The 23,344-nt window shown below is 38.4% G+C and overlaps 1 protein-coding gene across 1 annotated transcript in view; it reads right to left on the bottom strand.

Moving 5' to 3' along the window:
* GMDS (GDP-mannose 4,6-dehydratase) overlaps nt 1-23,344 on the bottom strand; it is a gene marked incomplete at its 3' end in the record, with an annotated part of 387,083 nt that overhangs the window by 222,374 nt on the left and 141,365 nt on the right. The window contains exons 5-6 of the mRNA XM_079533424.1: nt 22,929-23,121; nt 21,967-22,071 (exon numbers count right to left, since the gene is read on the bottom strand). Coding sequence (XP_079389550.1) covers nt 21,967-22,071; nt 22,929-23,121 — 298 coding nt within the window. The remainder of the gene's footprint in view (nt 1-21,966; nt 22,072-22,928; nt 23,122-23,344) is intronic.

The following is a 23,344-nucleotide window of genomic DNA, read 5'->3' as shown; positions in this document are numbered from 1 at the left end:
GCATATATCTTTTAGCATATATGTTGTAAATGATACATTTAATGAGATAATTAAAATAACTTGATTGCCTGAAAATCCATGCTGCTCATAATTTCCATTCTATTAGAAGTTTTCCCAGTTTTTCTGGGGAAAGAAATTCAGAGTCTCCATTAGCTTATACTGATGAAAATCAGCACAAAAACTCCAAAGTCAGTGGAGTTATGTTAATGTAAGCCAGACAAAAAATCAAGTTACAGATCTTTGAAGCTTCCAGTTTGAGAGATTTAGATGGAATTTTCAACTGTATTTTAATTGAAACAACTGATAAAGCAGCTGCTTAATACATGTTAGACACAAACAAAAGCCTTTGAATTGTTAATCATCTCTCATTTTACAATAGCAAGTTGTTCTTCTCATAATAAAAAATACACAAATTAGAAACGTCCCTGTTTGGAAACAAAAGAAACATCAATTCTAATGGTGATTTTTTCCTTTCCAGATCTGCATACTATCCTACTAATTTCACACTTGAATATGGCTACGTTGGGATGAGCTTGCCAAAAAGTCCACAATCAGATTTCTGCAAAACGAAATATATGTGAAATGAGGGCAAAATGATTCATAAGTAACTCAAAGTAAAGTCATGTACTGCATGGGAAACATCTTCCTGACCTGAGTAATAAGTCATTTTATTTCCTGAAACGTGAGATACAGTGCTTTAATCTTTACACTTTAATCCTATATAGCATAGCTGGAAATATGCTTCATCATAATGTCTCTAATCTCCTTCTCCATCCCTTAAAACTGTAGTAATATCTTATAATAGTAGGTTTCTTATATTTATAATACATATATAAAGAGTAGAGTATCTGACACATTTTCAGTTTATGTAATGCTAACTATCTTCCAATAAACATGTGGATCTCTGAATAGGTAAGAATAATTTACTTATCTTATATTTACTTATAATTTAATTATCAATAGGCCTCTTTCTACAAGGTATTTTTTATCTGTCCCCCGGGGAATTAATCACGTAACAATAACATTAACAGATCGCAAATTGAAAGCAACTGTACAATAACACGAGAGAAAATTCTTCCTCCTTATCAAAGGATTCCAATTTAGTATTCCATTAAAATGTGTTACTTCAATAAAACTGTACTCATTCAATTAAATAACAAAGACATCCACTTTAATAACATTGCGATAGACAATTTTAACTTTCCAATGCCAAAAGCAAAGTATGCTGATTTAGGAAAAAAAATCTGCTTGGCCCTATTTCCCATTTGCACTGTCTTCGTTCAACTAGAAGCCCTTTCACAATGGCAACTGCACTTTTTTTTTTTTTAGCATGCTTATAGGAGATTGAAGCAGATAGGTAAACATGCATAGGTAAGATGAATCAGCAGCAGGAGGGTGACAAAATAATGGCATGGCATACACCCTGTTCTTCCAGCACAAGAGCATACTGAAGACATTTGGATTGATGAGCGCAACAGCAGTTCATGTGAACTTGGCACAGAGGCAACTGAAATCAACAGTTTTCTTAATTGGAGGGGAAAGTGAGAGTGGGAGACACTTTGTGAGGAATGACAAAGCACAGAAATGGGGAGGGAATGTAGAAAGACGACTTTCCTTTTTCCTGGGGGGAAGAAAGATAGCATGAAGCCTACCTGAAGGGACAACTAGCAGCACTGTAACAGAGAGGCATGGAAATGGGGCAACAGATGTACCAGTGTCCATGAAAACTAGGAATCAGAAGTGCTGTTTGCCACTAGGTCTCACCACAGCAATCTACATTCCTCAGTGATTTAGTGCAGCTAACCATCTACACTGGGATTTGTCAGCACAGCTTTAAAATCTCTCACAACTGTTTTGCATACAAATAGATACACATTTCCACCTCTGTACAGAACAATGACAGGATGATTTCAATGAATATACAGCAGCAGTTCTCTAATGTCGCTGCAAAAAAACCAATAACAACAAACCCACAAACATGTAATTAACAGTCAGTCTGTTAAGACTGATAGACTGCTGCTATTAGATTTCACATTAAAAATGATCTTATTCAGGACCAAATACACACACTGGATCTATCTGACGGTCTTGTTAAGAGGACATGCCAACAAACCTGCAATAATAGCTGGACACAGAACTGTTATTTTAGTATATTTCCTCTATATAATTTTTCTTAAATTAAAATATTTTCCCTTCAGGAACTGTACACTGAACAGGAAAAGGTGAGGCATCAAAGATTCTTATAAAGGAAAAACCAAACATTAATACTGAAAACAATATGTAAAAGTGTTATTCCTGTTCCCAAGTTTATGCTCTTAATGGCACTTACATAAACAGAGCAGTGTTTCGCTTACAGAAAACTTAACCTTTTGCTCCAAACTATTCCCTTTGATTTCTTAAACACAGTTCCTATACCGTGTTTTTTGAAACAAAAGCAAAAGTATTTAGCCACTCTGATTTGTTCAACACTCACTTAAGATGTATTTTTTAAATTGTGCATGTGATATTTTTGAATTAAAGCACTAATATAAGATGCTGCAGAGTTAGATGAGTTCTTGCATGCATGAGCTGTGGGTTAGCACAAATGTGCTTGCCCATCAGCACAGCCTCTTTATATTGTTTAGGTATGCGTAAACAATTGGAGTTAAGCATATGCTTTGCTGATCTAGGGCTGCAATAGCAAGAAATGGTTGCAATCAAAAGAAAAATCTGGCATTTGTACAAAGTAGAAATATCATGCAGTCTAAGGCAATGAGCACAAAAGCTGATTCTAACTCAGCTTGTTAAATAACTAGAGAAGTTTGGACGTCTGTGCCCCAGCAACTAGTAGCATATCAAGTGCTGTTTGATGGCTCAAGCTGAGACATTCAGCCTTCACTCTAGCACTCCCTTGAGAACAAGCAAGCAAGGCTTTTCATCTTACCTGGTGACACATGACTGACTAATAGAGTTTCTCAGACCTTCTGACCTTTGAGGGACTACGCCTGGTTGGTCCCTCAGTCTCTCCAGGTGGCTAGGACATTAGTTTGTGGTAGGTCACTATATGATCAAGACTTTGCACAGGTCTTCTGTGTCCTTCTATACAACCTCATTAGTGCCAATTTTTAATGTGCAAATTTTCGAGTGTAAAATGTGTAATTTCATTTAATTTCATCTTTCATGCACTTCTACTAAAGACAAAAGAGACTGTAATAAGAACTAGCCTTAAAACCAGTCACAGTGGCATACAACTTTGCTGTGTCAGTACTTATGTATCTTCTTTCTTACATAAAATCAAGGTGTTCCTAAATCCACGTACTTCCTTTTTGAGCTCAATTGTTCAACCTTTCTTTCTTTCTTAAGAGCTTTCTTCTGAACAGCTTTGTGACAGCGCTAATCTTCAAGGCACCCCATGGGAAGCCCTTAGTACATTATTTAGTAAATGCATCTCAGTTGTCATAAACCACCCTTTGCTCCAGGAGTCCTGGAGCAGCCAAGACAGGGCCCTGAAATGCTTGAACTCTTATCACTGGAGAGTTGGAAGGATCTAGAAGCAAAGAGCTCACTAAGGAGTAACAAGGGACTAGGGAGAGCTGGAGAGGAGGAGAAAGAGAAATCTCGGCTTCTGCAAATACAGGAAGCACAGTTTTTTCTAGTACTAGAACAGGGCACATACAATGCAAGGCACTACATTTCCTTCCATCTTCTGTGTTATGAGTAATTGGATTCTCAGCTTGGGTGCTATGAGAAGTACATCTCTCACATTGCTGATGATCCCAAGAATTCCCTCTATAAATCAACTGATTGTCTGCCATTGCCATTATGAGGATGAGTTGTTGCTCCAACTACAGATAAGCTTTCAGCCTCAAAACAGACTCAACAAGTGAACAGATGGCTCTGGCACATGAATCCAAAATAGTCTTCAAGATGTGATAGGCAGCGTGCAGTCAATCTCATGTGCTACTAGCAATACCAGAAAGGCTCTCGGTGCTTTCAGCTCACTCTATCTGCCCCAGCTGTCTCAATTTCCTCAGCTCTGTTTCTACACAGGAACAAGTAGGGTGCTGAGAACAGAGCAGAACAACACGAGAAGTCATGGTCTTGGATAAAACCAAAATGACAATCTTCAAAAGCAGTATTTTAACAACAAATCTCCTTGAAATGCACTTCAAAGTAATTATGCAGAAAGAACACCCAAAACCTTAAAGAAAACCTGCAAACCTAACAGGGTGAGAGTGAAAAGGAAGTGCAGAGACAAGTTGATGAGATTTCAGGAAGAGTGAAAGCCAACAAAGACAGCACGGCCCTTCTGTTCCCGAAAAACTTGGGCATGTTTGGCCAAGCTGTGTTGACCTCCTGTATTCAGAGAGCCAATAAAAACATTATTTCACCTAGCTGTAGCTGCTGCCAGTTGCCTTAACGTGCCATAAAAAGTTACGTCCTTATGTCAGAGCAGGCCACAATCACTCTCGGGGGACCATGGAGTTAAGCAAGGGTGCTTCCACACCCAACCCTGCTCTGAAAACGTGGCTAGGAAGGGGGGCAGCTCTCCCACAGGAGGTTGCATAAAAGCTGCTGGTTGCAAGCAAACCCCCTCTGGGACAAATGCCGGGAATGAAGCTCATTTTCATTTTAAAGTGAAAAAGGCAGTGTGGTGAATAAATAGACACTGTATTTACTGAGAAAAAAAAATCCCTTGGACACAGGAATCCAGTAAAATTATAGCAGTTGTATAAAACATACATGCATTTCAATGAACATTCTCTTTTTCTAACATTGTCACTGAAACTGAATCCCATACTTGCATTCTTTCCAAGTGGGAATGATGTTTGTTTAGTGTAATTAATACCTGAATTAAATAAAGATAAATATGCAGCTACATATACAGAAAGCCAGTTTTCTACTAAGATGAATTGCTGCAGTCTCACTGAAGTCAGATTTCTTAAGTTTACAAAGAAGAATCCAAACTTACACATTCTACCATAAGTATGCCCAATTACTACCAACACTTTCACACGAAACTCTGAAGCAAAGCAGAAATGAACTGTACAAAACATTTGGAAAGTAATTAAATGGCAAAAAAGAACATCTAAACAAAATGTCCATTCTGCACAGCTCAACTTTTCACGTTCACTACTGTTTTAATATCAGTATTTTAAGAACACTTCTTCCTTTGTAGTTTCTCAAAATTCATTGTTATCCTGTTTTTGTGATATTTCCCATTTAAGTTAGTTTAGACTTCCTCTAGGAACAGAAGAGGCAGTCAGATCACCTGCTGTTCTGAGATGCTTACAATACTTAAGCACAATGGGGTGAAACCAGGACAGAAAGTTAGCCCAATTCTGAATTTCCTGGCTTTGTATTATTAGTGGGACCTTCCACATAGCTTTAGCATCCACATAGGTAGCTGTGCATGGTCTCTGAAGTTCACACATGTACATACACACGCTCTGTGCTCGTTCAGGAAGAAAGCTGTAAATTCTAGCACTGAAGTTGGGGCTCCCTGTGCCAGTGTTATTACTGAATGCACAGTGATACAGTTTCATTACATATGTCTAGATTAATTAGATGTTGTATTTTTTCCCCCCAGTAAGATTGCTCCCTATGCAGAGGATGGATTTGATCTGGGAGCAAAAACTCGAGAGGAATGAGGCAGAAGTTCTAACAAAATCTGAAGCTCAGCGAAGGTAAAGAACCATAGGAAAAGATGGATTCACTGTTCAGTTTAATTAATGCCGCTATGGAAAAAAGGATTTATACTTGAGCTTCTTTGGCCAATTCAGAAAAGGTACTCACCAATTCACTAGGTTCTTAGTTAATCACTGGATTAAAGAAAAACAAATAATTTACGGGAACTTCACAAAGCTAAGTAACAAAGCTAAGTATCTTGACGCTTGTGAAAGAATCGGAGAGAAGCATCCTGAATAAGTCAAAACAGAGTCATTTTTAGTGCACAGATTGAAGAGCATATTCCATGGATGGAGCACTGAGTATATTTGTTGTCAAAGAAATCCTTTCTTGCACTCTGCTTCGCAATTATCAAACATGCAGTCATTCAGGCAAGCACGATTCATTTTGTGCAAGGAATAAGGAAGAAGGGACTTGGGGGCGGGCAGGGGGGGAGTGTTTGCTCTATCAGATTACAAAGGCACGAGCATGAATTAGTTCTCTGGAGGCACCCTTCATTCACTCATTACACAATTTTTGAGCTAATCAAGTTTGCAATGTTCTTCCCTCTCTGTAGTTTTCAGGATGTGTTCATATTGACCTCATCGCTTATGTCTTTGGACAGTGAGGAAACCTAACTTCTGTGGCCAAAGCACAACCTTCTTAAATTTCCAGCTGCGGTCTAGAACCCGGTTTCAAAACTGTATAAAACAGAATTTCATATTGCTCCCAAGTGCACACTGAGGAGTTGGCCTCCCAAAGGGCAGTTCAGAGCGCCCCAAGGAATAGGGATGGAAATCACTGAAATTTAACCCTGAACCCGACATGAACTCAGGGATTGGGACTGCATATTTTCCACTGTCCTACCATCTGCTGCTTCACTGCACACCGTAATCTTTGGCAACCCCACTGAGAGCTGCCTGGGCTATGGCTCTGTTCAGACAGGGTGTAGAAAGAAAAGACACTGAGAATGTCATGGCTGGCTGACCAGACTACTGAGATCAGAGAGATTATGCCTCATTTGCTCACCAAGCCCTGCCAAAAGCAACACCATTTAACTGCAGGTACTCAAAACCCAACAGGCATGTTTAAAGGAATTCTAGGCTTAAAAAGGAGACCATTCATAATGTGCATTTGTTGGGATAATGTAGCTGCCACCTTTTGGCAATTATTCGCGATAATTTTTAAAGAATGCAGTGCTGAGCATTTCAAGTAAAAGTGATATCTCATGGAAAGTACCATACCTGATTTACAGGACAGATAGACCTGGAAGATGACTCAGGTAGGAATAGACAAAGGCGATTTAGCAGCCCAGCAAGCAGAGACAGAGAGAAAATATAACTGTTATTTTAGCCTGTTTATCTCCAGGCTGTGAAATGCTGCTCAGTATGGAAGTGTGAGAGTTTGGTACTTAGATGCATAACCCTCATATGTCATTTCATGACAAGGGACCTCCCCTGAGCCAGAGCAAAATCCACATTTGTTCCCCAGAGCACCTTCATGGGCTCTGAATGAAGCAGGCAAAGAATCAGCTCTCAAAAACTCTGACTTCCCCTGACCACATTCTTCTGGACACAGGCCTTAGCCCTCTCACTGATTAAGTACCTCATCCACAGAATTTACTATTTTAAAATGATGACTGCCAAAGCTAGGGAATATTTTATAAGTTGTCTCATAACTGCTATGGAACATTTCTAAGAACAACTGCGGGAAAGTTATTGTAGGAATTACAATTACCAAAGGAGGTGGAATCAAATAATGCTGACACCAACCGTGTGTTATTAAGGTATCTTCCTCTATCCCCTCTGCTCCCGACAGCAGCACTAGAAATGGAGATGTAATTATGTACGTGCCTACAACAATGTCCTGCCCTATTCAAGTACTGCCCTCCTTACTCAAATACTGATCTTGGAAAGGAGGGTGCATTGTCTCACATCTGCTTGGGAAAACAGTCAAAAGTACTTCAGTAAGACAAGCTCCTCTTGTGGCTGCAGAGCTATGGTTGGCAGATGTTATGGTTGATGAATGTTCCTCTAATTGCAAAGGGATACTACCAAATTGTCCTCTGACTTGTAATAGACAGCCGCTGTCACCCTCTTCTTCTTCCCTGCTGCTCTACTGCCTCCACTCTGTCTGCCTCACAGGGAGATCGGAAAAGAAAAAGAAAAAGCCACATAAGAGAAGAGGATCAGACATCACTTTCCCAGCTCCAGCTGTGTTGGAGCCAACAAACTCTGTTGTTTTGATGATTCCTGGACTCGTAAGTCTCATTTCATCCCTGCTTGACAGAAGTGCAAAGCCGAGGTGAGAAGGGCTTGCAGACTTACAGAGGGAACATCTGAAATCCTTAAGCTGTTTCCTCCTAGAAAGGGCCTTTCTCTCTCAAGGCTGGAATCAAAACATCTCCACTTCAACCTCGTGTTAGTAGGCTCCGCACCTCTCTAACCCTTGTGGGTTGTAAGGGAGTTTTGCTGGTGCTAAGCTTTGTAAGTAAAAGGCAAGGCAGAAGCCATTCACTTAAACTGGTAAGGCAAAGAGATCAAATTTGCTTTTTGCAGTATTTTTCTTTCTTTGTGAACATATACCTTGAAAAGAAAACACTCAAAGCAAAAAGCTTCCCATTAATATTCTCAGCTTAAACTGCTTCTTTTCTAGGCTCTGCTCCTGTTCTCTGTCTTGACTCATAGTCTCAGTGACAAAGAAGCAGCCAGGCAGAGCCATTTCATAAAACGTACTAAATGAAGCAACTTTTAATAATAACACAGGCTGGCAAGTAGCCATGTTAAAGAAGGAAAGACCCAGCAAGAATGTCCTGCAGCACAGAAGTCTCTGTTGTTCTCATTACTGCAAACGAAGAAAATCTCTTTAATACTTTTGATTCAAATGATCATTTGACAGAAATGACGGTCAAGACAAATGGCTGTACAACAAGGCAAATGGATTTCCTACCGCTACAATATCTTACTTGGCTCCCATGACACAATTTCTCTGTTATTCTCCCTTGCCATGGTAAAGTAAACTTGCAGGCTACCCAGAAAACAGATTAGTATAATCAGCCCTTTATAAATTATATCCCTTCACTCAAGGAAAGCAAATAACTTTGCCTCCTCTATAATAACTGTTTCTAATACTTCATTTATTCTTTAAATTGTTTATAAAACACTTCAACAGAGGTCAAGACGAAAGGGCAACAATAATTGTAGATTAAGGAGACTCTCTAAGTATTTTGCACCTGTGAGTAAACACTTGGGCAATTGTTATGATACAAGATGGATACACTAAAATAAAATTCAGTTCTATTTATGACTTTCTTGAACACACGTGTTATTTCATCTGAGAGAGATCCCTCATCTTTTCCACAGCTAATTTACATTCAAATTGAAGCAGATGTATAGCTGCTTTCAGTCACATGCTTCAGGCAAATAACAATAGATTTAACCACGGTCTCCTATGGAAGAAACCTAAAGGAATAGTGAGCGGACCTAGTGGAGACCTTCTCATGAAGTTTTCTTTTGAAGAGAGAAAGAAGAGGCTTTCCTGCTCAGCAACAGACTATTTCTGTTTTCCTATAATTGTGTGCAGAAACAGCAAGAACAGCTTCAGCCATTTGACAGAAGTCCATGTAGTCTGACAAGCTGCTTCAAAAACTGGCAACACAGAATTAATTCTGTGAAATACATGTGCAAAATCCCCTCTGCTCTGCAGAGAAACCCTTTACTGGTATTCTCTTTGGTTTCAGAGATTTGAGTCTGCATGGCTTTTGATGAATTTTCACAAATTTCTTTCATTGCTTTTTGGATCTTTTTGACATCTGCAAAATCCTGTTGTAACAAACTGCTCCCATCACAAACAAACCATAAAGCCAAATCCTTTGTTTGCTTTGAGTCTGTAATTTGGCAAGATGAGAACCGGGGACCAGCACATGAAACGATGAGAGAGAGCAATCATTTCTCATCCACCTTCTCCCAGCCACTTCAAGTTGCTTGTTCACACTTGTAACACACTCTCGCTTGTTCTTCCCATGCCCATGCACAGCACTGGCAGTGACCCCGGCAATATTTGGGAAAAGGGTGCTGTATAAGCTCTCTACAACATAATCTCCTGAGCTGCTGAGTGTCACAACTGCGCAGATTTCTAATGAAGCTGAACTGTTGATTATCAAATAACACCAATCAATTTCATCCACACCTTGTAAGTACATATGGATTAAATTATACTAAAACTTTAATCCTCAACTCATTTGTTTCTTTTAAAATGTTTAAACCAGAACACATCAGAAAAAAACCTGATTTCTTAGCCAACCTTCAGCATAGCCCAGAATAGGCTGTTAAATAAACCGCTCACGTCCCCTAATATCTCACCCACCAATGAAAAGAAAGAACACAACCCAAGTCACTGAACAAGAAAAAACAATCAAATTGTGAGCTATTATGCAGAAACAATAAACTTAAACACGACAAAAATATTTGCTGAGGGATATAAAGTAGCCAGAACTATAGGCATATCAGCTTACTAAGAATGAAGTTAAATTCTTAAGTTATTCTCAAGAGTTTCAGTGGAATTCAGTAAACAGTATTTTATTCATCACAAAGTATTCTCTTTACCCAGCTTATATGATGACAAGGTTATAAAAATGCAGGTTCAAGTTTCAGATTTTTATGTTGCCCCCCCTTTCCTCTTTTTTTCTTGGTAAATACCCACATTTCCCTGATCTTCTCATAGGCATGCTGTCACGTGGATTCAGATACAGACACAAGCTCTCTCCAAACTACTTCAACCTCATACCAAACCAATACAGATTATTTTCACGTTTTAATCCTAGTAAGATCTTTCTCCTTCTATCAATACGTTCCCTGATTCTACTTGTTAGCCAAACACTGCAGCACTGTACTATTGCATTGCATGTCAGCCAGGAGGTATGCTACAGCCCAATAAAGCAGCTTACCCAGGCAGAGTGAAGCGCACAAGGTAGCTAAGTGGTTCCGAAGTATAAAAAGGCCGCTTGTTTCTTGTTTTCCTCAAACAGAACCAAAATATAAAATCAATTTATTTTTTCTAAAATGAGAATTTAATCTGATCTGCCATGTGAAGCCTTTGCAGAATCTAATTCAGAGCCAAACAAAACAGAAAATAGGGGGGCTGCTCCGAAAGTAACGCTTCCTAATTTATGATGTAAGCCCACCACCATCAGAGGCAGATGTTGGTGGTATGGCAGTAGAGGTTGAACCTTCCCACCAGTATTCCATTACCATTTGTGTTGCCGTGTGACAGAGGGCAGCAGAGGGGCGGTCTGACAGAATGGTGTCTGACACAGAAGTGCATATGAAACAAAGGTGTGTCACTGAATTCTTCCATGCAGAAAAAACAGCACCCACTGTCATTCATCAACGCTTGCTGAACGTTGATGAAGACCAAACAGTGGTTGTGAGCACAGTGAGGCGGTAGGCGGTGCTTTTCAGCAGTGGTGACAGCAAAGTGAAAGATGGCCGTGCAGATTTTTACGAGCGCAGCATGCAAACTCTTGCTCATTACTGGTGAAAATGCAGAGCTAATGGTGGTGACTGTTGAAAGATTTGTGTTTTGTAACTGAGAATTTCCTCTAACAAATGGTGTTACTGTGCTCTTTGTATCTGATAGAATCATAGAAAGATCATGCATCTCCAACCCCCCTGCCACACACAGGGCCACCAACCTCCCCTTTCAATACTAGACGAAGCTGCCCAGGGCCCCATCCAACCTGGCCTTGAACACCTCCAGGGATGGGGCATCCACAACCTCTCTGGGCAGCCTGTTCCAGCACCTCACCGCTCTCTGTGAAGAACCTCCCCCTGATATCCAACCTACATCTTCCCTCCTTCAACCTAAAACCATTTTCCCTTGTACTGATAGAATCATACCATGACTTATGTTGAAAACAAAGCAGAAAAAGCATCTTGTAAAAATCTCTTGCATTTTCCATAGAAATAAATGAGAGGCATTACTTTCAGAGCAAGCTACATACTTTCTGATTACTGACTCAGAATTATTGTTCACAATAAAATTGCCAGAGGAAGTTCCCTTTCTCATATGATAAAATATATTCAGCATAGCAGTTCTTCCCACAGACATTATTTTAGAGTAAAAGGAAAAGAAGGGTAAGCAAATATTTCCAGGTAAACACCGCAGACATCATTACAGTTGACTTGCTCTCCTTTTAGAAGCATAGAATTATTGTGTCCTCTCAACAATATTTCTTAATGTTATGTTTCTCCCTTTAAAGAATTCTATAAAGTGCCCAACCTTTCAATATACATGCCCTAGTGCTTTGAAAAATCTGAATGCTCTCACTGTCATTAAAAAGCAGGTTTGAAAATTTGACCAATGTGATTGAGCTCTTATTCACTTACCGGTAATAGCCTTCTATTTAATAACAATAGAATGAGACTTAAGAGTCAGAGCCCGTAAGGATCAAGGTGTCTTAAGGACTGTGGCTACAACATTCTCTGTAGTAAAAGGCAAAAACATTCAAAAAGAACTTACTGTATCATGTGGCTGTATAAGCACTTCTTTCCGGATAGGTTACAGAATATTAAGAGGTATTTGCCTTAATCCACTTAAAGTAGGGGATAAGGAGAAGAAAAAAAAAAAGAAAAAGAAGAAGGTGAAGATGTTGTGGAAAGAAGGAGATGTGGCAGTTTCACAGAGGAATAGTGTATTTACAGGAGCCTGGTTCAAACGCTGTCAAGAAACAGAAACTGAGGATTCTTGAGGGAAGCACATTTGGAAATCAAACATTTATTTTAACCTGGATTACTTTGAAGCAGCAAGCTAAATAAAATGACACACCATCAAATGACAAAAGCATACTCTTGTATGTAAAAAAAAAAAAAAAATCCAGATAAATTAGCAGATGTTCATGAAAGTTTTAAGTTGAAACAAAAGTATATTACAGGAAAGCTCACACAGATGCTAACGAAATATACATCTGATCTAAAAATTTAATTGTGGCAAGTGATGTTAAAGCCTGTGTCTCAAAACTGTTTTCATAACAATAGTGCAGATGTGGAAAAAGTGAAATCCAAAGTCATGAGATTGCAATGGAGATGCCACTCTCTGTGATCATAATAATTCTACAGTAAATGTATACAGTAGATGTGAAAGAAAACTACAGTTACTTAGAAAATTTACTTGCTAAATATATAAAATAAGTGAAGAATGGTTCTGCAAATTCTTAAAAGTAATGCTAAATAGCTTGTTAGTATCCCTCCAAGCCTTATATTTTTTAGAGTTCTTATTCAGTGTAACTTCAGGTTCATAATTTTATGATTAAATTAAATTTGCATAGCCTCCTGGAATAATGTTTCAGATTTTCTTATAAGGGATTGTTTCATAAATTGGTTGGATGGGGAAACTCTACCCTAAATTCTTTTGAGAGCCACAGATGTCGAAAGATGTTGAGGGAAAAACGCACTAAGTACTAGTCAAGACAGAAACATAAATCATAAAAAAGCTGCAGTTAAAGAAAACTTACAAACCCCAAATTATGCCATCTTCACTTCAAGAACAAAGATTAAATAAACAGGTATCCAAGCTGATGCTAGTGTCCTAATGTTTTCCCTTCTTATTTTAGAGGAAAAGCACGCTTTAAAATGTGTTAAAGCTCAGATTTTTTTTTTCCTTCAATGCTAAGATTTCTGTATTAAATATTAAGCCACTTAAGTTTGAGTGAACCTTCGTGTACGTTATCACTCTTAACAATACACACAGCCTAATTCTTTTTGTTTTCTTTTATTTGTTCTGGCTTTTCTGCAAATTTTACTAATTATTACACACTAATTATTTAATCAGATTTTCATGTACAGGCAACCATTTGCACGCATCGTTCACATACTCACACACATAATTTTGGAAAGAATGAATTAACATTCCCTGATGACTCTGTTCCTCCAGGAGTGTTGATGCCTGGTTATCAATGTCTATAAATGTGAAGGTAAATCAGATGATGTCACCCCACCAAACCCACAAGGAACCTGCAGAACCAAAGTGACAGCAGATGCCTCACTTGCAAGTAGACCAAAGTTGTGCAATAACTGCTCCACACTAATGAACTCATACTCAGAATTGCATAATCCCATGATTTCAAAACAAAGAGCTTATTTTTATAACTACAATTTATGATCATGATATCATTAGGGGGCACAAGTGAAAATTTAATAATGACCTGTTATTCGTTGTTTAGTTTTTTGACACTATTTTGTCAATAGGTCTTGGATTCACCAGCATGACAAAAACCACTGCCAGTTTTTTAGTAATAGCAGCACATGCAATTACAGAACCAAGCAGCAAAGGCAGCATTTGCCTATAGCTGTTATTAGATGAAATGAAGCTTTCAAGTTCACAGCCTGAGTCATTGCTACACCAGTCTTGTTCTAAATTTTTGTTAAATGTTACATGGTTTGTGGGGCCAAAAGTATCTTATTACTGATTTTGCTAGTGATACAAATTGTAGTGATGTGCAGTACAATTTTACATGAAACTCAAAAATATTTAAAGAAAAATCTGTATTATTTGTTTTAGATGCCCATTTTACTTGTTAATTGAATAATTCACAGTAGCCACCTTCTACCCCAGATGCATGACAAGTATTTGATTCTCACCAACTCTAAGTGACTTTAGTTTCTAGCTTCTTTCACAACAGATGTATTCAGGATTGAACGGTATTGATTGATTGATAGTGGAGCAGGTTTAGGAGGAGAACAGCTGAAGAGATTAAACTAATTTAGATTAAGTAATAAAACCTGACCTTCCTTGGGCTGAGGTGATTCACACTATTACCTAGAAAATGCTGTGTAACAGAAAAGTTTTATAGCCCAGGACACAAAGCTGCACACCTTCCTGCTATTCAGAAAAGGAGAATTACACTGCTTAGTTTTAGACCTCACAGAGGACAGAGTTTTTATCCATGGTACCTCAGTGACAACTGCAGTAGAGCCTGACAACAGATAACACTCCTGGCACTAGTCTAGCCTCTTCTCCAATCAAACATCAGAAGGCTTCTGTTACCTACTATGTTCCCAACAACACACCTCATCAAAATCAATTTAAAAACTTGAGAAAAGGAAGTAACATTCCTGCTGTAAAACATGTCAGAATTAGCAATTACTGGCTTGATTTTTAATGACAAATGTATGCAATAATTTACATCTAATTTATACAACTGAAGACAGCAGAGGAAAGGAGCATTTGCAAACTGAAGTGCCTAGTATGGTCTCTAGATTGGTTTTGCTCAAGATTCAAAGGTTGGCCCTAACCTGCTCGCTGCCCTCAGATAATGTAGTTTACCTTCCTATGATACTACCATAAAAACCCATTAGATGATGAATGCCATCAGACTCAACATCTGACTACAGTGTAGTTCCCATTTATGTGCTCATTTTGTATTTGTTTTTAATGAATCCTGAAGGTTTTGCTGAGGAATAACCAGATGACCTTTTCCTTCATTATTGGGCGTTTTTGCCTAATACCTTTAACAAAGGAAAAGAAAAAAAAAGAGAAATAACTTTGTAATTCATATAGTTTCAAAAATCTTGCTACAAGTCTGTGCATTAGTGAAGCAACTAAAGATGAGGTACATGCTCTGACCCCTCCATTTCCCACTGCTGACTTCCAGATCTTCCGTAACATTGTATTCTAGAGGTCAGTTTGTATTTCATAAGATGAAGGCAAGTCTTCAAACACTCAGTTCAAGAAACTAATGCTGACATCAGATCATATAACATGAGCAATATTAAGAATTACATTGCAAGGTTTTCTAGATTTAGTAGTTTCAATATTTTGTAAATTGGGTGGATGCTCTGCTTTTTTTTTTTCTTTTTTTCTGAGATTACACAAAAAAATTATATCAATCATGGGAAACAGCAAAAAGTGTAATCTACTTTCTTCCAAACACAGAATAAGCCACAAGGGAACACATGATTTAATGACAAGAAGATGCATCTGATAAGATAATAATTTGCTCAAGGAGAGATTTAGGTTGCAAATGCAGCTGTTCCAAGAAGTTAAACCCACAGGCAAGAAATTACTTAGTCTTTGTGAGTGCTATATTCAGAACTCTTTAGATAAAGTGGTAATAGACCCCAGGAAAGTACATCAGATAAGGAAGCATAGAACCAACCAAAGGTTCTCCAATACTGGAAAGGGAAAAAAAAAATAAATTAAGAAATCAGAAAGATTTCCACAAACCATTGTTTCCAAAACTGAATCAAAAAGATTTCAATAATTAGACTGCTCAACACAGAATCTTCTTTTAACAGTGACTCACTTGAGAAAAATGTATAAATATAACATAATTCAGTTCATATACATGAGTGTTTAGTTTCCATTTGGGACAAGTTCCACGGCACTGACCTGAACTACTACATGGATGTCCAAAGGCAAGCACATGCAGAAATGTTCACAGCTTTCAGTTCCTGTATCAGAAGTCTGGCACAGCTTTCAAAACACCTAAGCTCACAGAGGGAAGCCCACTCATCTTTTGGCATCATTTCTTTGCTCTCATGTATGAATTTTTACCAGAATTCATGACTAAGATGATTTATTAGCAACACAAAAATCAGAAAGACTCAAAAATCTGCATACTGTGACATGCTCTGATCTGTAGTATCTAGATAGACAGCACCATGTCGACATCAGAAGAATTAACTGAATTCACTCACTTTGTAACGTCACCTATTTTTCAAAGGAAAACACACATACCTAGCTAAAATAGCAGAGTTACTACCCGGAAGTCTTCTCTTATTATAGACAATATTACTGCAAATTCACATGTACACGTAGACTCTAAGGCCCATATTTATCCCCACTGAAGTTTGACTGCAAGTGTTGATAAGGGAACACCTGCATGGATCACTTAGCAGGATCAGTCTCACAGCAAGGAGAAAAAGCCAGTAAGAATGCATGTCTTCAGGACACTGCATGCTTTCTCTGTTGAAACATGCAAACTAAAAAGCATGAAATGATCTTGGCTGATGCGCAGCACACAACTGTCTGAATAATTGCTTTTACATTGGCCATGGTACCTTGCCATCAAGTTTTCAATATGCTAAGCAGACGTTCCTTGATAATACTAGCCAGCCTGCATTCTTCTCCTCTAGCAAGGAATCAGAGAGAGAGAGAAGCAGCACTATGCTGACTTCTGCTATTCAAATGTGCTTGTGGGTTGGAAAGTTTTAGACTAAATTAAATAAATAAAGATAAATAACTCTGTGTTGAAAATTTTACATGTTTGCATCTTTCACTGGCCTAAACTTACAAAAAAAGGACCAGCAGAAGCCCTTCATATTTTCAGCAGTGCTAGGTTGCCTAAACCCCTCTTGCACAGAACATTTGTAAGGACACCAGCAATTAGTTTCCTCAATGAAAAAATGAGAAACGGAAATCTGACAGATGTTGGGCACATCTTTTTATCGGAGATGCAGAAGAGCAGCTGTTACTGCAGGGATTGTAGGGATTTCTTGTGAAAGTTGGTAGCAGATGTCACCATCTGCTACTGCCCTCTCTGTTAAATAGTGGCAAAAAGGAGACTGAAAACTTGTTAAAAAGAGAAAAAAACAGGTAACAACAAAAAAATTCAAGACACCCAAGTATATTTACAGCAAGCGGTAGAACTCCTTACCACACTCCCTCCTAGCAAAACTGCAATCCAGTTGCACAATAAAAGCAAAGAACACTCCCCATTCTCTTCAAATCATGATTTCTTTTCATTTTAATCTTTCTACATGTACTTTGACAACCTTCAGCCTGCAATCTAACACCTAGCCATTTCCTTTCTGGCTGAAAGTGATCATAGAAATGAGCGGTTGCATCCTTTCCCTCTGGGTATACAGTAAGGGTCTGATGACAACTGCTTTACCAGAGCTGGTATCAGACAAACAAAAATTTCCTACACAATGATCTACACAATTATGTCATGTGTGGAGGCAAAGTATTTAGTACTTACAGAAAAAAAAAAAAATCCAGCAAAAAGAAAACAAAACTTGTGTTGCATTGTGTCAGGAAACATGCTGTACATGTTTGTACATCTTGGCAGATAACGATCAGATGAGGCAAGCAATGAAGTGGTTAACCAAATCGGAGAGTTATCTCAGACATCCAAAGGCACATCTTGTAAACCTGAGAAAACTATACAGAGAACTGAGGAGCAGAAAAAGTAAGGGCTTGTCTGGGAAGAAACAAATGACACTGTCAACAGGTAGTTAGCTTTCTTACTCATAAAAAATGGCATCAGTGAGATCCACAGCCCAACAAAAGAATAGGAATCTTTCCAATGGTATAAAGAAGAGTTGGATCATGCCCCAGCTTTCCAGAAAACTAGACTTGCTAATTGCCTCACTCTTTCGCTGTCAAAACCGTCATCTCACTGAACTGAAATACCTTTTCAATATTGCTATAGGGCAGACATTTCTACACTGGTAACACTGGAAGCCACATTCAACCACCAACAGAAACTCGCTGATCACAAGCTTCCCCATTTGGTATTCCACAATGTTATTAAAGAGAAAAAAGAACAAAAAAGCAACCCTACAATACTATGTGGCCAGCTCTCTGTACATCACCCCCTGGAGCCTGGAAAGTCACAACTTTGGAATTAGCACTCTGAAACGTGATAGAAAAATCACTCTGTTATGGCAGTTGCACAAGATTACTGCGGAGAGACCATTCAGATTCATTCTAACGTACATCTCCCTGCTTTATCTGCGAAGACTTTTTAGGTTTTCTCTTGTATGTTTAGTTTTGGAAACATATACCATCTTGTAGCTTACTAGCACTGTAAAGAGCATTTTGCTTTTCAGATGACGTCATGTTTAGACAATAAATAAGCCTCAGAAATAGAAAAGGCCATTCTCCTTTGGCATGCCATAAATCAGGAATCACTTGAGCCATACCTGGTATATGAGTGATAAAAGTAAGAGAGAAAACCAGCTTTAGCAAGGTTTATTGCTGTAACCAGTCTTTTCCCAGCACAGGGGAATTATGCTTACCTCACATTACCAAGCCATCACGTGAAACACTACGCTCAGCCAGTATAAATCAACACGGCCCAGTTCACTTCAACACAACCATACTGATTTGTGTGAGCTAAAGAACATGTACCAGTCAAAAAGTGACTATTTGTTGTTATACCTACTGCCTCTCATTTCCTAAAGAAAAAAAATAAAAAGGAAAATACTACACAGCCACTTTTTCTACTTCACATGAGATTTTAGATAATGTTGTCTGTTGTTACACGTGCATGCAATTCTTGAGCAGGGACTCGTTGGTGCATTTTGATAATGCTATACTGCTATACTGCTATTCCCCAAATTAAGATGAAAGGTGCAGACAGAGGGTCAAGCAACCTGGAACTTATTGGTGCTTTTTATTTTTTATTTTTTTTCTATAAAGTCACTGTGGCTGTCACTATGCAAAAGATCAGCCCACACAGTGAGCATAAGAATGTCACATCTTAAGATCTACTCCTGTTACTCTATTTTTGTTACAGAGTGAAAGAACAAGACAAAAGTAAAAAAAATCAAACAAGCTTCTCAAAGCCAGCACTTTTCTCAAGTATTCCTAATTTCAGTAAATAAGAAGCCTCTTATATTAGACTTAAGCACTCTCCACCCTTAACAAACTCTGTGCGGACTTGCTTATTACTACGCAGCATACATGATGGTAACTACCACTAGAGCTCCTTCCCAAAATAAAATTGGGAAGACTAAAGAAAAGAATCAGTATTCTGAAATAACATGTTTCTGCCTAAATTTGCCTCATACCATCCCAAGGAGAAAATGCCTTCAACAAAAATGGTATGAAATATGAGAACAAAATATACATCACTTCAAAAGTAATGCCTTCCATTCATTTCCATGGAAACTACAACAGATACAAAGAGCACAACAGCACTTTTTGATATAGCAAATTCTCAGCTACTAAACACTATTTTTCAACATAGCCACCACTAGCTATACATTTTCACCATATTATCATCTCTGTATTGAGATAGATAATTCCTATTACACCCCCTTCGCCTCACAGAGCACGTTTATAGCCTTCAAAACCAAAAGTGGTGAATGCCAATTAAGAAAAACAACCTCAAAACTCTTCCACTTCTATTTTCTTCTCTGAAAAATTTTAAGATATTCTCACCTAAAAACACTAAGGAAATGATGGTGGGCTGTGTTTACTGTTACTTTCATTGCCTGCGCTCCTGCTAAAGCTAATGGAGCCAACCAGAACTACTTCTAAGACAAGATTCCTGTTCATGGCAGAAGTGGCTTAAATTTTACTAGAATCACATACACACAATTAGAAGAACAGCCTGGGACTTCAAAGCACAGACTTCATTCTCCACAGGGACATTAAATGTGTTGAGACTTCTCATGGGAAGCTCCATTTTAGCAGTATCAAAGCTGGAATGAATGTCAGAGGGATCAAAACAGCAACAAGCAGTGAAGTTTTTATATTTCAAAAAGGCACAAGCCTGCAGAGGAAAAAACAGCAGAAATCATAAATGTGTTTCTGTAACTTTTTATCCAGCAGTTGTTTAGCATTACTAGAAATCACAGAATTATAGAACTGCTCAGGTTGGAAAAGACCTTAAAGATCATCAAAAAGTCCAACTGCAACCTGACCTTACTACCCTAACTCTAACAGCCTTCTGCTATATCATGTTCCTGAGCACCACATCCAAATGGTTTTTAAACACGTTCAGAGATGGTGACTCACCACTTTTCTGGGCAGCCTGTTCCAGTGCTTAACAACCCTTTCTGTAAAGAAGTTTTCCCTGATATCCAACTTAAACCTCCCCTGGTGCAACTTGAGGCCATTTCCCCTCATGCTGTCACCGGTGAGAAGAGACCAACCCCGCTTTCGCTGCAATCACCTCTCGGGTATTTGAAGAGAGCAGTAAGGTCTCCCCTCAACCTCCTCTTACCCAGACTAAGCAGCCCCAGTTCCTTCAGTACCATGCCAGGGTTGTTTGTGTAATTGCATTTTCCTTCATGCTTTGTGTTGGTCAGGTGGTTTTAATTTCAACATTATAACGCAAAGCAATTTGCACATCACCTTATATAGTGCACCAAGACTATACTGCAGTGGAATGCTTAAAAGAAAGCAAAGTATTAGGGCTCCTAAATGAAACAGGTTAGTGAATTTGATTCTCTTTTAATTTTGAACTTGTAGTGTCAACTGCTCTGGCATGAAGCACTCCACCAATTTCTGCCACCATGGACTTGATGCATCATGTCCTGGAAACACTGCCTACTCAGTGTACTGTAAGACTTTACAGCTGTGACTCGCAAAGAAATCCCTATTTAAATCATATTGACTTTTTTCCTCTATTTTTTTCTTTAAACAGTTGCAATTATGGTCTATTTTATATTTGTAAGTATGAGTAAAATGATTATGTTTTGTACTAGGCTATAATTTACATAATTGCATTCCTGTAAAATTTGAATTTATATTTCATTTAGCAACAGACCACAATAAAAGGCTTCTCTCTGAGAATCCAGTTCTGTGTGTCAATTTAAAGTTTAATTTTAGAGTGTTTTCTATGTCACAGTATTTTAAGGGCAGAGGAAAGCTGTCACTGTGTAAGAGACTTTTAATCAACTCTGGACTTTTGCTCAAACTAACTACCATTATTAATTGTTCCTAAAGTAGTGCAAGAGGAAAAAGCATGATTAAGTAGAACTTAAACTGCCTTGCTATTAAGGATTAAACAGAAAAGCATTTTAAAGCCATACATTGAAAGCCATCGTGACAGAAGGCATGTGTCATAGTCCACAAGTTTCCAAAATATACCAGGCTGTACTCACTAGTCTTATGAAATTTAGAGGGACTATTATTTCTGCTTCTTACATAGACATTTATATGCAAATAAAAATTCTGACTACAAGTCACACTTGAAATTGTATTTGTTATGCAGTTGCTCACCTGAACGATTTTAAAACCTGCCTTTTTAATATATCGTTTTAACATTCTAGCTGTAAGTTACTATCAGGAAGGAAAGAAAATGCAGAGATGCTATGATATTTTTGTAGTCTATTGAGAGCACTGATACACAACATCACTCCTTTCAGAGTTGGAGGGTTACAAAATGGAATGTGATGCTTGAGAGTGAAAACTGGCATACAGCAGACTGTCAGAAGGGCTACATTAAACACAGTGCACAGACTACCTCAAGTCAAACAACCTCACCACGGCATTTTGGAGATTTAAAAAAAACTTCTGGATGCACTGTACCGTTTTTCCTATCAGATACGCACAAACTTAGGAACAGTTTTACATGGATTTTCTAACCTCTCCTAGGACTTTCATGATTGAAGAGAATGCCATTCACAGCAAAGAGATTGTAGGCCTCTCTGAAGTTCACCACAATCCAATAGGCATACAGTTTTGCTGCACCTACAAAAATAATTGGAGAAGATGTTACACATAACCGTTCCGCTTGTGCACTGCTTGGACACACACACACATCTCTCTTGCATGCAGGGTGATGGCCACATTTCAACAATTCAATTAGAATTCAGTTCATTCCCTCGATGTGTCACATTTCATAGGGAAAAAATATCCAGGCCAATAAACAGCAGCTGAACGAGAAAATACTCCTTTTTTGCACAGCCCCAGGATAGACCAGGAAGGGTTAGGGCACTCTCTCACTTGCTTTCTTATGCACGCTCAAGCATAGCAATTTTTCTTTTACAATACAATTAATGCAGCCAGAGCGTGTGAAATATGCCACTGTCGTGACCTTTGCTAATAAAAAAAATGACTTTAGAGGAATAAAAGCAAAAATCTGCTGTCTTAACACTCAAATTGATTTGAAACTTTATCACCAAAGTCTTCCATGCACAGTGCTTAAATAAGTGTTTCAAATTTAATGCGAGGTCATGAAGGAAGAAACGAGCTCTTGGGAGTTTTTCATTTGGGCAACAAAAAGTATGAAACCTTATCACTCCAGTGCTATCTTACAATTCTTAGTGAAGGAAGAGCCAACCCTCCCCCTCCTCTCTAAAAGAGCTCTCTAATTCTGATCTGAATGAACACAGTCTTGAGAAGTGAGATGGTAATTTCCAACCCCCGGGCAATGGCAGCAAATACTTTTAATATAGTAATTCATAAAGGTATGCCTCTCAACATGTCTAGTCACTTTTGCTCTATCGTCATTCTAATCTCACACCCAAATGACTTCAGCCCTGAGACATGAGAAGAGAGAACAGACATACAGACACTACTGACACACACGCATCAGCAAGCCTTACCATAAGGAGATCTTGGGTAAAAAGGGGTGGTCTCCTTCTGCGGGATTTCTTGCACTTTTCCAAAAAGTTCACTGGTGGAGGCTTGGTAGAACTTCACAGAATTGATAAGGCCACAGGTCTTAATAGCATCTAGGAGCCGTAAAGTGCCAACTCCATCAACATCAGCAGTATACTCTGCTAGGTCAAAAGAAATCTTGGGAGAGAAGGAAATAAAAAAAATACCAGTTTTACTAAGAGAATCAGAACATGCAGCAATCAGACACATTTAACCAAGCAAAGTCATACACCACTTGTCACAAATCATCTAGACACTTCTGTACAAAGTTGGTGCTCAGTTTACAAAAGTACTCTCAAAGGATTTCTAAGAATAAACAAGAAGTTCCACAAATAGCAGAATCAAAAGACTGGTGTTCCCT

The sequence above is a fragment of the Tetrao urogallus genome (assembly GCF_951394365.1).
Source record: "Tetrao urogallus genome assembly, chromosome: 3".
In the NCBI taxonomy this organism is placed as follows: domain Eukaryota; kingdom Metazoa; phylum Chordata; class Aves; order Galliformes; family Phasianidae; genus Tetrao; species Tetrao urogallus.
The sequence above is the reverse complement of the archived record's forward strand: the minus strand, read 5'-3'. Positions and strand labels throughout refer to the sequence as shown.